The sequence below is a fragment of the Hyaena hyaena genome, unplaced genomic scaffold (genome assembly GCF_003009895.1).
Source record: "Hyaena hyaena isolate Hyena2069 unplaced genomic scaffold, ASM300989v1 scaffold_1306, whole genome shotgun sequence".
In the NCBI taxonomy this organism is placed as follows: Eukaryota; Metazoa; Chordata; class Mammalia; order Carnivora; family Hyaenidae; genus Hyaena; species Hyaena hyaena.
In genome coordinates, this window is record NW_024081946.1 from 382165 (window position 1) to 397199 (window position 15035).

At 42.0% G+C, this 15035-nt stretch overlaps 1 protein-coding gene across 1 annotated transcript; it reads left to right on the forward strand.

Moving 5' to 3' along the window:
- The first annotated feature begins 4782 nt into the window (after positions 1 to 4782).
- Positions 4783 to 13708, forward strand: KRT28 (keratin 28). The gene is made up of 8 exons (XM_039223300.1): positions 4783 to 5232; positions 6358 to 6440; positions 7299 to 7455; positions 8236 to 8397; positions 8495 to 8620; positions 11840 to 12057; positions 12922 to 12977; positions 13470 to 13708. Exons 1-8 carry the CDS (start codon positions 4783 to 4785, stop codon positions 13610 to 13612), a joined length of 1395 nt encoding a protein of 464 aa, XP_039079231.1. The 3' UTR covers positions 13613 to 13708.
- Positions 13709 to 15035: the final 1327 nt, after the last annotated feature.

Sequence of the window (15035 nt, forward strand, 5' to 3'; positions counted from 1 at the left end):
GGTTTTATTAAGCAAAAACAAAACAAAACAAAAAAACAACATTCTGTTCATCCTCAGAGAAATACACTTATTGGCTAAATAGTTTCTCCAAAAATGGGCATGAGCATCACAATAAGTTGTTATTAGAGTAGGTGATCATTAACATGGTCTTCCACAGGGTAGAGATCGAGGTCAGGTTGCTCTCAAAACAAAAATCCAGACAGTAGGAATAGTGGTTAAGAGTGTGTCACAAAGGATTAGAACTAATCTAATCCTGTGAACCTGAGGTCCAACAGAGCAAGAGGTTTGTGAAGGTGAGTAGGAAGGACCAGATGATTGTCCCAAAGGTATGGGATAGCTCACCATCCCTAAAAGCTACAGCTGTGGTCATCCTGATCATGATGCAAATGACCCATGCTGTGTCTTTGAGTGACAAAGAGAAGCGAGTTATCACAACAAAAATAAGTCCAGCCTGGAAACCAGGTATGAAGGATATTTTTTAAGGATATTTTTTGAACCAGGTTGTCCCACAGAAAGCCACGCCAAAGGCAGAAGAACTCTTTGAGTGATCACATTGATTTTCAGTGTCTCTAAATAAAAACACAAACATTGTCTCACACCCCAACACTGAATAAGAGATCTTTGCAGCCTAGCAGCAGTTAGAAAGGGAATTATTGTGAATGAGTACAAATATTGGACATTATCTGGGAGAAGAATTTGAATAGTGTTCTGAAAATAGTCTTGTCCTTCAGGATTTTAGCAAAGAAAAAATCACATCCTAAGCTTCTTATTAACCTTTCCTACTCAGAATATTTTCTCTCGGGAGAAATGCTTGAAAAGCATGAATATATAGGTTCACAGGTTAGCAGGGCCAGGACGAAGCTAATGACCTTTTTGAAAGAGGAACTCTCATTCAAGTTTTGATCTATAGAGCCTCTGTAAGGTTTCTAAAGTAAGAAATTTGAAGGAAAGACTAGAAAACAAAATAGCACCAGGGGCGCCTGGCTGGCTTAGTTGGTAGAGTATACAACTCTTGATCTGGGAATCATGAGTTCAAACCCCATATTGAGTGTAGAGATTACTTAAATATATATAAATATATAAATAAATCTTTGGAAAACAAAATGGCACCAAAATGCATTTCTGTAGATTGAAATCAGTTGTAAAGATAAAAGCAAGTTGGATATGGCCAGTAAACACATAAAAAGATGCTCAACATCTCTAGTCATTAGGAAAATGCAAAGCAAAACTACCATGAGATACCACTTCACACGCATTAGGAAAGCTACCATCAAAAAAAGGGAGGGGAGCACCTGGGTGGCTCAGTCAGTTAAGCATCTGATACTTGATCTTGATCAGGTCTTGATCTCAGCGTCATGAGTTAAAGCCCCGCGCTGGGCTTGGAGCCTACTTAAAAAAACAAAATAGAAAATAGCAAGTATTGGCAAGGTTGTGGAGAATCTGGAAGCTTTGTGCCCTCCTGATGGAAATGAAAAATGAGACAGGCGCTGCAGAAATCAGAATGATGATTCCTCAGAACATTAAAAACAAAGTACCGTTTGATCCAGCAATTTCACTTCTGAGTCTAAAGCCAGAAGAACTGCTACTAAGGTTTTGAAGAGATATTCATATGTGCCATGTTCACAGCAGCATTCTTCATGATAAAAGCTTGGGAGGCATTTATTGTCTTTCCTCTGGATGCCCTGGCATCAATATAGTGCCCCATACATCATAGGTGCTCATTAAATCCTTGAATGAACGACAACATAAAAACTGAATGAATGACATCCGGCAGGCAACATGACTGCAGTCAGAAGTGTCACTTTACTATGAACTTTCTAGTTCTGAAAAGAATTTTGTAAAAAATAGGCTTACGTTTTCCATTAAAGAGAGATTTTGGCATCGTTTGAGTTACTTCCGTCTGACTTTAGGACAACTATTTATTTATTTTTTTAAAATATTTTTATTTATTGCTAGGAGAGAGAGAGACAGCGTGAGCAGGGGAGGGTCAGAGAGAGAGGGAGTCACAGACTGAAACAGGCTCCAGGCTCAGAGCTGGCAGACAGCACAGAGACAGACGCGGGGCACGAACCCAAGAACAGCGAGATCATGACCAAAGCGAAAGTCGGACGCTTAACCGACTAAGCCACCCAGGCGCCCCAAGGACAACTATTTAATGACAAGACCACCACACCATCACAAGGCTCCTTCTGGCCTGACCCACTCCTTGAGGAGTCCCTGTCCTCAGTTTCCTCATCTTTAAATCAGAGGAAGGAGATTGCTTTTCCTAATTCCCAGATTCATTATAAGGATCAAATGAGATCCTTCTGGAATCTGAAAAGCACCATATAAATGTAAGGAAATCTTGTCTTTATACTCATCGTGCTCTGGAACTTTGAGAAGACAAACGAGGTTGCTTCCTACCAAAGGTTTAATCATTTCCAACTGCAGGCATGTGGGACCCAGGCTGACGTGGGGTAGTCTGCCAAACTACATCCATTTGCAGGTGAGCACTGCCCCCTGGTGGAAATAGAAGGGCAGGGATAATTGAGGGTGATACTAATCGGGGAAACAAGTTATTTCAACATAAGCTTTTAAAAAAAAACTTTTTAAAAATAAATAACTAAATAAATAAAAATTAAAAAATAAAAAAGTGTCTTTCCTTCCTTTGTCACAAAATGTTCTTTGGAAATTTTTTTTACATATGCAGGATGCATACACATTACACCAACAATTTGTCTAATTATTATTTACAGTTAATCAGGCACTGAAGAGATTTTCAATACTTCATGTTTTGATATTCTAATTCTTTAATATTTTAATTCCAAGAATTCAATAACTTAAAAGAGTAATCTGACAATTAATACAACATGTTAAGAATATTGATGGCAATATGTAAAATAGGTAATTGTATGGGCATAGATAATTTAGAAAAATTATTTGTATCTAAAATACACTTATGATGGGGTGGCTCAGTCAGTTAAGCATTTGACTCTTGATTTCGGCTCAGGTCACATGATCTCACGGTTTGTGAGATCGAGTCCCACGACAGGCTCTGCACCGACAGGCTCTGCACAGAAATCGGGGAGCCTGCTTGGGATTCCTTCTCTCCCTCTCTCTCTGCCCCTTCCCTGCTCGTGCATCGTGCATGCATGCTCTGTAAATAAATAAATAAATAAATAAATAAATAAATAAATAAAATAAATTTTTAAAAATAAAGCAATCAATAAAGGGCGCCTGGGTGGCTCAATTGGTTAGGCATCTAATTTCAGCTCAGGTCATGATCTCATATTTTGTGAGTTCAAACTGTGCATCAGACTTGCTGCTGTCAGTGCTAGAGCCTGCTTTGGATCCTCTGTACCCACCTCCCTCTCTCTCTGTCCCTCCCTGCTAGTGCATGCACACTCTCTCTCTCTCCCCTCACCCTCAAAAACGAACATTAAACAAATTAAAATAAATAAATAAGTAAAATAAAATACACTCAGGATGCCAGAACCTCAAGGCTATCTAGAACATATGCCAAGTCTTCACCTGGCATGTGGTGACTCTGAACAAGCTGTTTAAGATTTGTGGGTCTCAGTGGCCTCCTCCGACAAAAGGGCTGAATTAGGTAACATCTTAAGGCCCTTTGCAGCTCTACAAAAATCCTACAACTTTGCCCAGAAAACACATTTAAATGCCATGCCAATGGCAGCCACAGTGCCAGGTGACCAGGCTTCAGACTGCTTATGCCAACCCAGTTCCAGAAGACACCCTGACTATCCTAACGGCAAAACAATTCTACACCTGTCTTCACCAAAGAACCTGGAGCCGGTCAAGCCCAACCAAGTCTCTTCTACCCCTCCTTTTCCTGTCCTCTCCACCTTCTTCGCCTCCAGCTCACTGGCCATTGCCTCAGGAGGCTTCTCAGGTCACTTCTTGCTCATCTCTCCTGCCCTCTCAGCTGGATCTGCTCACACGCCTCCACACACACACACACCCCCCAGTCATCCCAGACTCTTTGACACAGAAGGTTAAACACGATCTAGCTTCTGCCTGATGCTGACTGTAGATTTCTTAAAGACTGTGCCCATATCTTTTTCATCTCTGCATTTACTTCCCATCATGTCTTCATTTTTATATTCAGCTTTGAACACCAGCTAGAGTAGCTATTCACACGTTAACTAAAGGAACCAGTCAATACTGATGTTATTGTTCAAGGTAATAAATAAATGTTACAATCATGTTAAGGCCAGAGAAACTATGAGGATCATATTATTTTTAATAATTTTTTTGCTATGGTGGGATGAAATATGTTTCTTTAGTTAACATATACCTCTTTATATACCTTTATATACCTATTTATATACCTCTCTGATAATTAAGACCCTACTGTAGCTGATGGTACCCTATCACAATCTTACTTACCTTTTAAAACTTTATGATATCTGGTGCCAGATAATGACAGTATATTCCTAGGGTCTAGATGAAAGTAAAGGATTACTCACCCAAAATTAAAAGTTAAAATAATGAACTTAATATAGAATGAGCCCTGTTATATTTAAGATAACAAATATCCTGAAGCAATAGCCAGGGATGTTAGACATCAATTTACAAAAAAAAAAAAAAAAAAATTACCTAATTATACATAATTTCATGCTAATCTGAATGATGCCATTTTTCTTCTGGCATGCATAACTCAAGTAGAAACACCCCAACAATTGTGTATAAAAGCCCAAAGACATCATCGGCACGTGATATTCTGTTCTCCTTTGAAGTTACAGCTATCTTCTTCCAGACAGGGGGAACGTTTCTCATTCTATCATGTCTCTCCGATTTTCAAGTGGGTCGAGGCATATTTACTTATGGTCTGGAGCTAGATCTGTCAGACCATCCAGTGGAGGCTCAAGCTTTGCAGGCAGTAATGCATGCGGCGGCTCTGTTGCTGGAAGTGGATTTTCCTGTGCCTTGGGAGGGGGCCTGGGCAATGCTCCTGGGGGGAACCATGCTGGTGGTGTCCTTGGAAACGCTGCTTGTGCTGGCTTTGCTGGAAGTGAAGGGGGACTTCTGTCTGGGAACGAGAAGGTGACCATGCAGAATCTTAACGACCGCCTGGCATCCTACCTGGAAAACGTGCGAGCTCTGGAGGAGGCAAATGCTGAACTAGAGAGAAAAATCAAGGGCTGGTATGATAAATACGGACCTGGATCTTGCCGTGGACTTGATCATGACTACAGCAGATACCACCAAGTAATTGAAGAACTTAAGAATAAGGTGAGAAATTGCAAATTTGGAAATACTCAAAGTATGTAAAACTAAGGATTACATAGCCAAAGACATAAAACTGGAAAAGGAAATGGCTTCATAACTGTTATCTGTCATTTATTTAAATTTTTGGTTTTTTTATTGAATTTTGAGACAGAGAAAAACAGAGCACTAGTGGGGGAGGGGCAGAGAGAGAGGAAGACACAGAATCTGAAACAGGCTCCAGGCTCTGAGCTGTCAGCACAGAACCCAATGCAGGGCTCAAACCCACAAACCATGAGATCATGACCTGAGCTGAAGCTGGACGCTTAACTGACTGAGCCACCCAGGTGCCCCTATTGTCTGTCATTTATATCATATTTATTATTTCTTTTGATAAAACATTCTTCCTATTAGTCAAAAATACGCACTTTGAATCATGATTTTTAACTAACTTAAATGTTACTAGGTTTGAGGGGCACTTGGGTGGCTCAGTCGGTTAAGTGGCCAACTCTTGATTTCGGCTCAGGTCATGATCTCACAATTTGTGAGTCTGAGTCCCACATCAGACTCCACGCTGACAGTGTGGAGCCTGCTAGAGAGTCTCTTTCTCTCTCTCTGCCCCTCTCCTGCTCACGTTCCCTCTCTCTCTCAAAATAAATGAACTTTTTAAAAAATGTAATTTAAAAAAATGTTACTAGTGGGGCGCCTGGGTGGCTCAGTTGGTTAAGTGTCTAACTTCAGCTCAGGTCATGATCTCGCAGTCTGTGAATTTGAGTCCCGTGTTCAGCTCTGTTCTGACAGCTCAGAGCCTGAAGCCTGCTTCAGATTCTGTGTCTCCCTCTCTCTCCGCCCCTCCCCAACTCATGCCTCTGCCTCTCTCTCTCTTTCCCTCAAAAGTAGATAAACATTAAAAAAAATTTTATGTTACTAGTTTTGAAATATATTCATTGATAAGTGTCACATTCTAAAAGTTATGTGATTATATGAGAAGAAATAACCATACTTGTAATTTTTTAAATTAAAATGTTAAGTATTTTGGCTATTACTTAAGGAAATAGGATTTTTATGCAAAAGTTAATTGTATCCCATTTTTATTTTCTGATAAATTGTAAAGTCTGGCTTATTTGTTGCGTCCTCCCTTTTGACTTCTAGGTTATCTCTTCGACTATGGCTAACGCTAACGTAATTCTGCATATTGACAATGCCAGACTGGCTGCTGATGATTTCCGGCTAAAGTAAGTGATGGAAAACAATCACTCTCTAGAAAATGTTTCCTGTCTATTTAATATGCTAAATAAAATTTCAATTTTATCCCAAGTAGTATACACTATAAAAGATGATAAGAAGTAACACATGTTATAATACTACAATACCATATAGCACAAAGCACATTATAATATTACAATCAGCTATACTCACAATTTATACATATTTATTCTATTCTTTGACAAAATATCATTGTATTTCTATGCCTGCCTGGAGTAGAGCCAAGCACAAAGTAGATGCTCATAAATATGCATTAAGTAAGGAAAAATAGTAACTAAGATGAAATTCTAAACTGGCAAAAAATTTTTAATTAAATTAAATTAAAAATAAATAAATAAAACGTCACATTTTGGGGCACCTGAGTGGTCGGTTAAGTGTCAGACTTCGGCTCAGGTCATGATCTTGCATTTCATGAGTTCGAGCCCCACACTGGGCTCTGTGCTGACAGGTCGGAGCCTGGAGCCCACTTCGGATTCTGTATCTCCTTCTCTCTCTGCCCCTCCCTCCACTCATGCTCTATCTGTGTGTGTGTCTCTCTCTTTCTGTCAAAAATAAATAAACATTTTTTAAAATTTTTAATAAAAATAATAAAATGCAATATTTTTATTTTATTGAGATCCGCTATCAGAATTTGTGTCACTAAGTAAGTGTCGATTATCCTGCAAAGAACTGGATGTGAGGAGTGGAGGAAGGCTTTCTTTGTATACTTTTATAATATTTTGAGTCCCAATTCAATTTCCAGTGTTCAGCTTAAAGCAATTGAGGTTCTATTTTCCCGCCTCTCGAGGGAGTCTAACTTGTGCTGAAATTCGTTTAATGCCCCCAAGGTACGAAAATGAGCTCGCCCTTCACCAAAACACAGAGGCTGACATCAATGGGCTGCGGCGAGTCCTGGACGAACTGACGCTGTGCAGGACCGACCAGGAGCTGCAGTATGAATCCCTGAGCGAAGAAATGAGGTACCTCAAGAAGAACCATGAAGAGGTAGGAGAAGCTTGACTTCTGGTCAAATCACCATTCTCTGCATTTTAAATACTTCGGGGGGGTGGGGGTGGCGTTGCATTATAAGAATATTCCGTACTCATTATAATTCAAACAATGCCAAGGCATTTATAAAGAATTCTCTTTCTTCTACTCTCTGCCCTTCTAATTTCATCCCCCGAGGTAATAAATATTAACCATTTGATCTGTACCCTTCCATTTTTTAGGCTGATATAATATTCTATCCATTTGAAAATGGTACATTGCTTTTTTAATACACCCCTTTTTGTTTGCACTGCATTATTTCTTTCATTCATAAAAGCTTATCTTGAGGTCAACCTTCTCACTAAAGTCCTCTCTCGCTAGGAAAAAATGTCACTGTTTTCTCCACTTAGTGAGCCTAGCTTTAATGTTGAACCGTGCACAATAATGAACCCATTATTTGACACCTTATACCAGGCAGCTTCATATGCCTTTTTTTTTTTTAATGGTTATCTCCCGTCCCCCCCTCCCCCAAATAGTCTCCAAAACAATGGATGAAAGATTTTCAGAAAACACCCTATGACAGAAACACCTAAAACACGACCAAATCTACCTGTCCCAAAAGGGAGAATTATGGAGGAGGGAAAGGAAAGGAAACACGGAAAGAGAAATGGGGAGATGAAGAGTCACAGGGCAGAGGGCTGGGAAGTCAGGCCACCAGTCTAGCAGCGCCAGCGCGGAGAAGCAGTCGCACACACTGCACATGAACTGCCCCAGGGTCAAGTTCACGTCTCCCTGCAGGAAATGAAGGCCCTGCAGTGCGCGGCCGGCGGGAACGTGAACGTGGAGATGAACGCGGCGCCTGGGGTGGACCTCACGGTGCTGCTGAACAACATGCGGGCCGAGTACGAAGACCTGGCCGAGCAGAACCGCAGGGACGCGGAGGCCTGGTTCAACGAGAAGGTGAGGCCGCCCCCCTTGCCCACCCACCACCCCCCAGCCCGGACGGCCCGCCCGGGTGGGCGCAGGCCCGCTCACCCGTCTGCACCCCGCCTTCCAGAGCGCCACCCTGCAGCAGCAGATCTCCGACCACGCGGGCGCCGCCACCTCGGCCAGGAGCGAGCTGACCGACATGAAGCGTACCCTGCAGACCCTGGAGATAGAGCTGCAGTCGCTCCTGGCAATGGTAGGCGAGGGCGCGGGTCAGCCTACATTTTGCGACCCGAACCGAAGCCCTCCTTCCCTGTTAGAGCTTTGCTTTACCTACAAATACTTAGAGCGGAAAAGAGCAGGGAAGACAGACACTGAGACACTCAGAAAGAGAGACAGATCTTCCTCCCGAGATCACTGAGGATTTCCTTCCCGGCCGGTGCTCAGCGCCCGGTTCATGAAAATAACCCACATTTCACAGGGCCCCTTCCTTCCTGGAGCCCCACAAAGCAAGCGGCAGCAGTATTGCTCCACCTGAAAAAAGAATGTCAAGCCAATGTCAGGGGGCCACACAAGGCCGATCTAGCTCCTGGTACTGAGGAAGGCCAGTTAAAGCCATGGTGGTGCTTTTCATCCAGCAGTGGAAAAGAGGGTACATATCTGAATCCCTATGAGCACCCTCAGACTCTTCCTCCCCACCCACCTCCCAGAGCTGGGCATTCAGCCACCCTGGCACCTCCTTGCCAGTTATTTCACAGGTTACCATGGAGACGATCCAGGACTAAAACTGGCTTCCCTTCTGGGGTGTGAGCTGGCAGTCCCCAAAAAGCTTGATTTTGACAATTACCGCATACATGTGGCCCACGTGCTCCTGTCCTCATCAGAGAGTTCACACTCCCTGAGGACACCAGGTTGTAACCCAAAGGAAAGAACCACTATTAATACGAATGAGTGCAGTGGGCAGAGAAGGTAAAGATGACTCAAAATTATAGGAAGACTATTTCTTTTTATTTTTTTTACTGTTTATTTATTTTTGAAAGAGAAAAAAATGCAAGCAGGGGAGGGACAGAGAAAGAGGGGGACAGAGGAGCCAAAATGGGCTCTGTGATGACAGCAGAGAGCCCGCTGCAGGGCTCAAACTCCCAAACCATAGGATCAAGACTTGAGCCAAAGTCAGAGGCTTAACCGACCGAGCCACCCAGGCGCCCCTAGGAAAACTATTTTGACTTCGCCACCCTAGAAAGGTGCAGTGCTCTCTTACTATATGTTGTTTAGATTGGAGACTAACTTAACCAGGGCGCCCCTCTTCTCCTGACCCTGGTCACCACTGATGGCTGGTGCCCAACACTCCCTGCCTCTCCTGAAGCCCGCTTCTCTTCCCCGTTCCCTTCCTTCCTGCCGCTGGAGCCCTGTATCCCTGTTCTTGGCAACCTGTTCTTGCCACTGTACCCCTGGGCACAATCTTCCCTCTTGTTTTTGAGTTATGCTGAAAGAAATAAACTCCTGAGCTCCCACATCAACATGGAAGCATTTTCACATAGGAGATAATGTTAGAAAGTAGTTAATTCTGTGTAGCCAGTAGGAGCACAGTTTGGGCTCAGGAGGTAATACACACACACACACACACACACACACACACACACACACACACACAGAGCCCATCTTAACAGACAACATAACTGAATTATAGAATAATCGTGGCATAGAACCTAACTTCCATACTTGAGATTCTTTTGCCATAAGATGAATTCTAAGCATGATCTTCTATGGTTTAGTACTTACAAATCGCATGTAAGTTCGAAGTTGTCTAAATACAGAAACTTCTCGTATGCTTCCTGTGGTATGAATAGGAATACATGCAGATGTATTGGTCCTACATATGCATGTGGGTCCTCCTTCCTCATCTATGAGCTAACCTTTACAGTGGAAGGCTATAAAGAGAGGGATGCTGTCCCCTCTGATTAAGAAGAGAATTAGCAACCTTAAAAAGGAGTACCACCTGAGGACACATCCTCAAGAAAATTAAAGTTTCAAACAGGAGAGCACACACCTTGCTGACGTCTTGCCTCTCGGTGCCTCCTCCTCCCCAGTACCATCCAGTTCACCCTCCACTCCTTTGCCCCAGAGAGCCCAGCACTTCCCAGATAATGCACCAGTTGGCCTATTCATTAAGTCAGTGGTTCTTAGCCCATTAAACCCCATCCATTTCTGCCTGTTATGATGAATATTTCATAACTCCCTCTTTATCTTAGAATGAATAGGGGCTCCTGGGTGGCTCAGTTGGTTAAGCGTCCGACTTCAGCTCAGGTCATGATCTCGCAGTTCGTGGGTTCGAGCCCCGCATTGGGCTCTGTGCTGACAGTTAGCTCAGAGTCTGGAGCCTGTTTTGGACTCTGTGTCTCCCTCTCTCTCTGACCCTCCCCTGTTCATGCTGTCTCTCTCTCTCAGAAAAAAAAAAAAAATGAATAGATGATCTATTTAGCAATACAAAAAATTTTAAAAACCACTATACTGTCATGACAGCAAAAGAAAGGAAAAATGGAAGTATTTTTAATTAAATATATATGTAATAGGTAAATACTTGGGCCTAACTACTCAAGAACATGTAACGAAAGAGACAGAGGCTTGCACCTTCCCTTGATAAATACATTTTGTTTTAAACAATATAAGATCAGGCGAAGAAAAGGAAAATGAAAGGGTGGAAATGGGGGTGGACACTCAGATAATAACTAATATCAGGAGACGTAATGACCACCCAGACGTCCTTACCTATGATAAGGGAAAGAGGAAAATTACTTTAATTAAAGTAGACATCATGTGTCAAGACAAATGACAGACTATGTGAGTGGAAAGGAGGAGGTATAATATTCAAAAGAGTAGTGTGGAAATAATGACGTGTACCAGGTTATGAAATATATCCCTTGGGTTGAAAGCCCTCCCCTGTTAAGGCACTCATTCAATCTCAAGTACTTCATCAAAGGCCTTTGAATCAGAACAGCAAATCTGGGACAGAGAAGAAAAAGAAACAGCAGCACACAAGGCCTTGGGGCAGCAGTGGAGTAGGTCTCGGGAGACAGTAGCAGAATTGAACAAATAGCTACCCCCAAAATAAATAAGTGATTTCAAAATATAAAATTTCCGATTTGATTTCTTATTGTGCTATCCCCATCAAAGAGTATTAATACATAGGTTGGTCATGATAGGAAATATTGCCTAAGTATCACCAAAGTCCACTGGAATAGTCCAAAGTCTCGTGGGAAAAGGCTATTTATGCCATATCTGGTCATCCATCCAGCATGCCCGGGTCCCCATCCCGTAAATGCCTGTGACTTCCCCTGCTTCTGTGCCTCCCATCTGGCTGTGCCGAGCCCCACAGATTTCCAAACCTCACTCAGTGCTGCTGTGCGCTGAGAAGCTCTGGTCTGCATAGCCCTCAAAGTGGCTTCATCCTTGCTCTGACATCTCCTGTCCTCAGAAACAGTCCCTGGAGTGCTCCCTGACCGAGACCGAAGGGAACTACTGCGCGCAGCTCGCCCAGATCCAGGCTCAGATCGGGGCCCTGGAGGAACAGCTGCACCAGGTCCGAACCGAGACGGAGGGCCAGAAACTGGAGTACGAGCAGCTGCTCGACATCAAGGTCCACCTGGAAAAGGAAATTGACACCTACTGCCGCCTGATAGATGGAGACGGGAAGTAAGTAACACCATTTGAAAATCTGGCTTTTACCTATTTTTAATTTTTTTTTTTACTTATTTATTTTGAGAGAGAGAGAGAAAGAGAGAATCCCAAGCAGGCTCTGCGATGTCAGCCCAGAACCCAATGTGGGGGTCAAACTCACGATCCGTGAGATCATGACCTAAGCCGAAATCGAGAGTTGGACTCTTAACCAACTGAGCCACCCAAACACCCCCAGTTTTTACCTATTTTAAACCACAACCATGGATTGCCCATCCACGGTCCATGCCTGCCTCCTTCGTTCGCACTACAGAGAACTGTCCCCACCTCCAGTCACCTCTTCACGTTCTTTACAACATACCCCCTTCCTGATTTGCCTTGGACGACCCCAGTCAACCCTGCAGAAGACCCCATTTGGTATCCATGTTAATCATTATAGGTTTCACGATTACTTCCCACCAGGCTTTACCCATCTTTCACTCCGTTCCTAATATCACTGCTGCTCTGAAATAAACTACTGTATACAAACCCCTGGGATCTACATGTTTTTTAAAAAGTACATATTTATATTTGTGTATATAGAATATATTACGTATGTTTATGAATATATATATTCCCCTTAGGTTTTGAATTCTTGGTTTTAAAAAAATTTGAATGGAAACAAAGTTATTTTATATCCTGTCTTGAGAAGACAATTATTTTCACTTCCTCTACACAAAAATTTTAATATTTTCCTTTATGGAAAATTAAGATCTGTTTTTGCCATACAAAGGTCACCTGAGTTCATGTTCATCACATGACTCAATGAATATTTCTTAAGTGATAACCAGAAATATTAAAGAAAAAACTGGGGGTTTTTTGTTTGTTTTTTGTTTTTTGCAGCTCATGCTCCAGATCAAAGGGCTTTGGATCAGGAGGCTCAGGGAATTCACCCAAAGGTAATTAAATCTAGTTCTGTTTCTACTGCAGGCCAGTACTTTTGGGTTAATGGCAATCATCTACCGTGGCAACAGCCTATATTTTAGTAATTTTAACTAAAGTGCTCTGAGCTTAAAGTATTATTTTAAGTGGATGAAATTATACCAAACTATTATTCTAAATCTTTTTTTAAATGTTTTATTTATTTTTGAGAGAGAGAGAGAACAAGCAGGGGAGGGAAAGAAAGAGGAAGATACAGAATCCGAAGTAGGCTCTGGGCTCTGAGCTGACAGCGGAGCTTGAACTCACGAACCGTGAAATCATGACCTGTGCCGAAGTCAGATGCTTAACTGACTGAGCCACGCAGGCGCCCCCCTAAACTATTACTGTAAATCTACACATGCTCTCTCGCCAAAATGTACATAACATATTATATTACAACGAGCACTGGAATTCTTCATCATGTAATCTTCTAGCTGGAATATGTGTATTCACAGGTGTTTTATTTCTAGAGTTATCCAAAACCACACTGGTAAAGACAGTGGTTGAAGAGATAGATCAACGTGGTAAAGTTCTTTCATCGAGAGTGCACTCCATTGAAGAAAAGACATCTAAAATGACCAGTGGCAAAACAGAACAAAGGGTTCCTTTCTAGCCGCCATTGAGAAAAGAACAATTTGGGAGAGGATTCTGCACAATTGCATTATTCTATATCAAAGAAATAATAAAAACCCTTTCTCCCCTTAATGATAAGTTACTTTAGCAGAAATAACCTGTTTTCCCAGTTAACTTTTACAAGATGTTGGGTGTTTGTTTTCAAATAAATAAAAAATTGGATGTGCACTCGTTTCCATTCACTCATGACTAAAAAATAATTATTCAAGCTTTATGCTTTTTCTACATTCACAGGGATATATTTATGGGATCTCTTTTCATTGACTTTTACTCTAGTAATAGTCAATATCACGTGGCATTTAAATGTTAACATTCACAAGGCCTAATCTTTGAGTATCTCACCATTTTTAATCTGGAAATATCTGGCAAATAATCTGGAAAAAAATTAGAAATTCTCCTGTGATTGAAAAATCCCATCACTAGATGGCGCATTCCTGGTTTCCTACTGGCGAGTCTATCAAATTCTTCTGGAGGTAGATAACTTCCCTGGATACTGCTCCCTGTACAGTCAGGATGATCTCTGGCAAGATCCACAGCAATGAACCTCATGTGAATGTCTTTTTTTCTAAAGCAAACTTTTTCTGTCAAGCCCCAGATAGCAAAGAGTTCGGGCTTTGCAGGCCATAAGGTCCCTATGTCAACTACTTGGCTGAGCCATTGTAGCAGAAAAGAGCCATCGACCATAGATAAATGAATGAGCCTCACTGTATTCCAAAAAACTATTTATCGACTCTAAAACCTGAATTGCAAATAAGTTTGCCCTATTATGAAATACTACTCTTCTTTTAAATTTTTCTTAAACCATTTAAAAATATGAAAACCATTCTTAGCTTGTGAGCTGTACAAAACCAGGTGGCAGACAAGATTCAACACACCAAGACCTGGTCTAGGACTTAAAATCTCATGAGGCTGATGAACATTGATCAGGGAGCATAAGGCTGGCTGAGGGTAAAGTATAAATTACCACACTCCCCACCCCCAGGTGGGAAATGTGTGACATCCCTCAGGCACTCCTGGTTGCCCAAGAACAAAGGAAAGGAGAGAAAACAAATGGTTAAACTGATAGAGTCCCCATCAGTTTACAAATATCTTAGTCAATTACAAGAAAAAGCGTAATTTTATCAATAGCCTAATCTCCAGGAATTCCCTGCTGTCTTTATAATAATGTTTTGCTAGAGGGTCGTCAGCTCTGAATCTCACCATCACCCCAAAACACCATCATGTGTTACAGCTTCCGTGTCTTTCTATGTTTCTGGATCAAAATGTATGGTAAGCAGTCCTAACAAATGCTACATTCCCTAAAAGGAGAGCCGCTGTCCTATTCTGTAATTTGCGATCTGATTCTGATGAGAAGCTCCAGCAAAGGCAGGAATTCTCGCCAACAACACAGCAGCCCCATGGGA

What these genes read in the sequence shown, in the direction of transcription:
- KRT28 (XM_039223300.1), top strand. Translation starts at nt 4,783, where the DNA reads ATGTCTCTCCGATTTTCAAGTGGGTCGAGGCATATTTACTTATGGTCT. An exon ending in AGGCCTGGTTCAACGAGAAG is followed by an intron (nt 8,398 to 8,494) that starts GTGAGGCCGCCC and finishes CCCGCCTTCCAG; the next exon opens with AGCGCCACCCTGCAGCAGCA. An exon ending in CTCAGGGAATTCACCCAAAG is followed by an intron (nt 12,978 to 13,469) that starts GTAATTAAATCT and finishes TTTTATTTCTAG; the next exon opens with AGTTATCCAAAACCACACTG.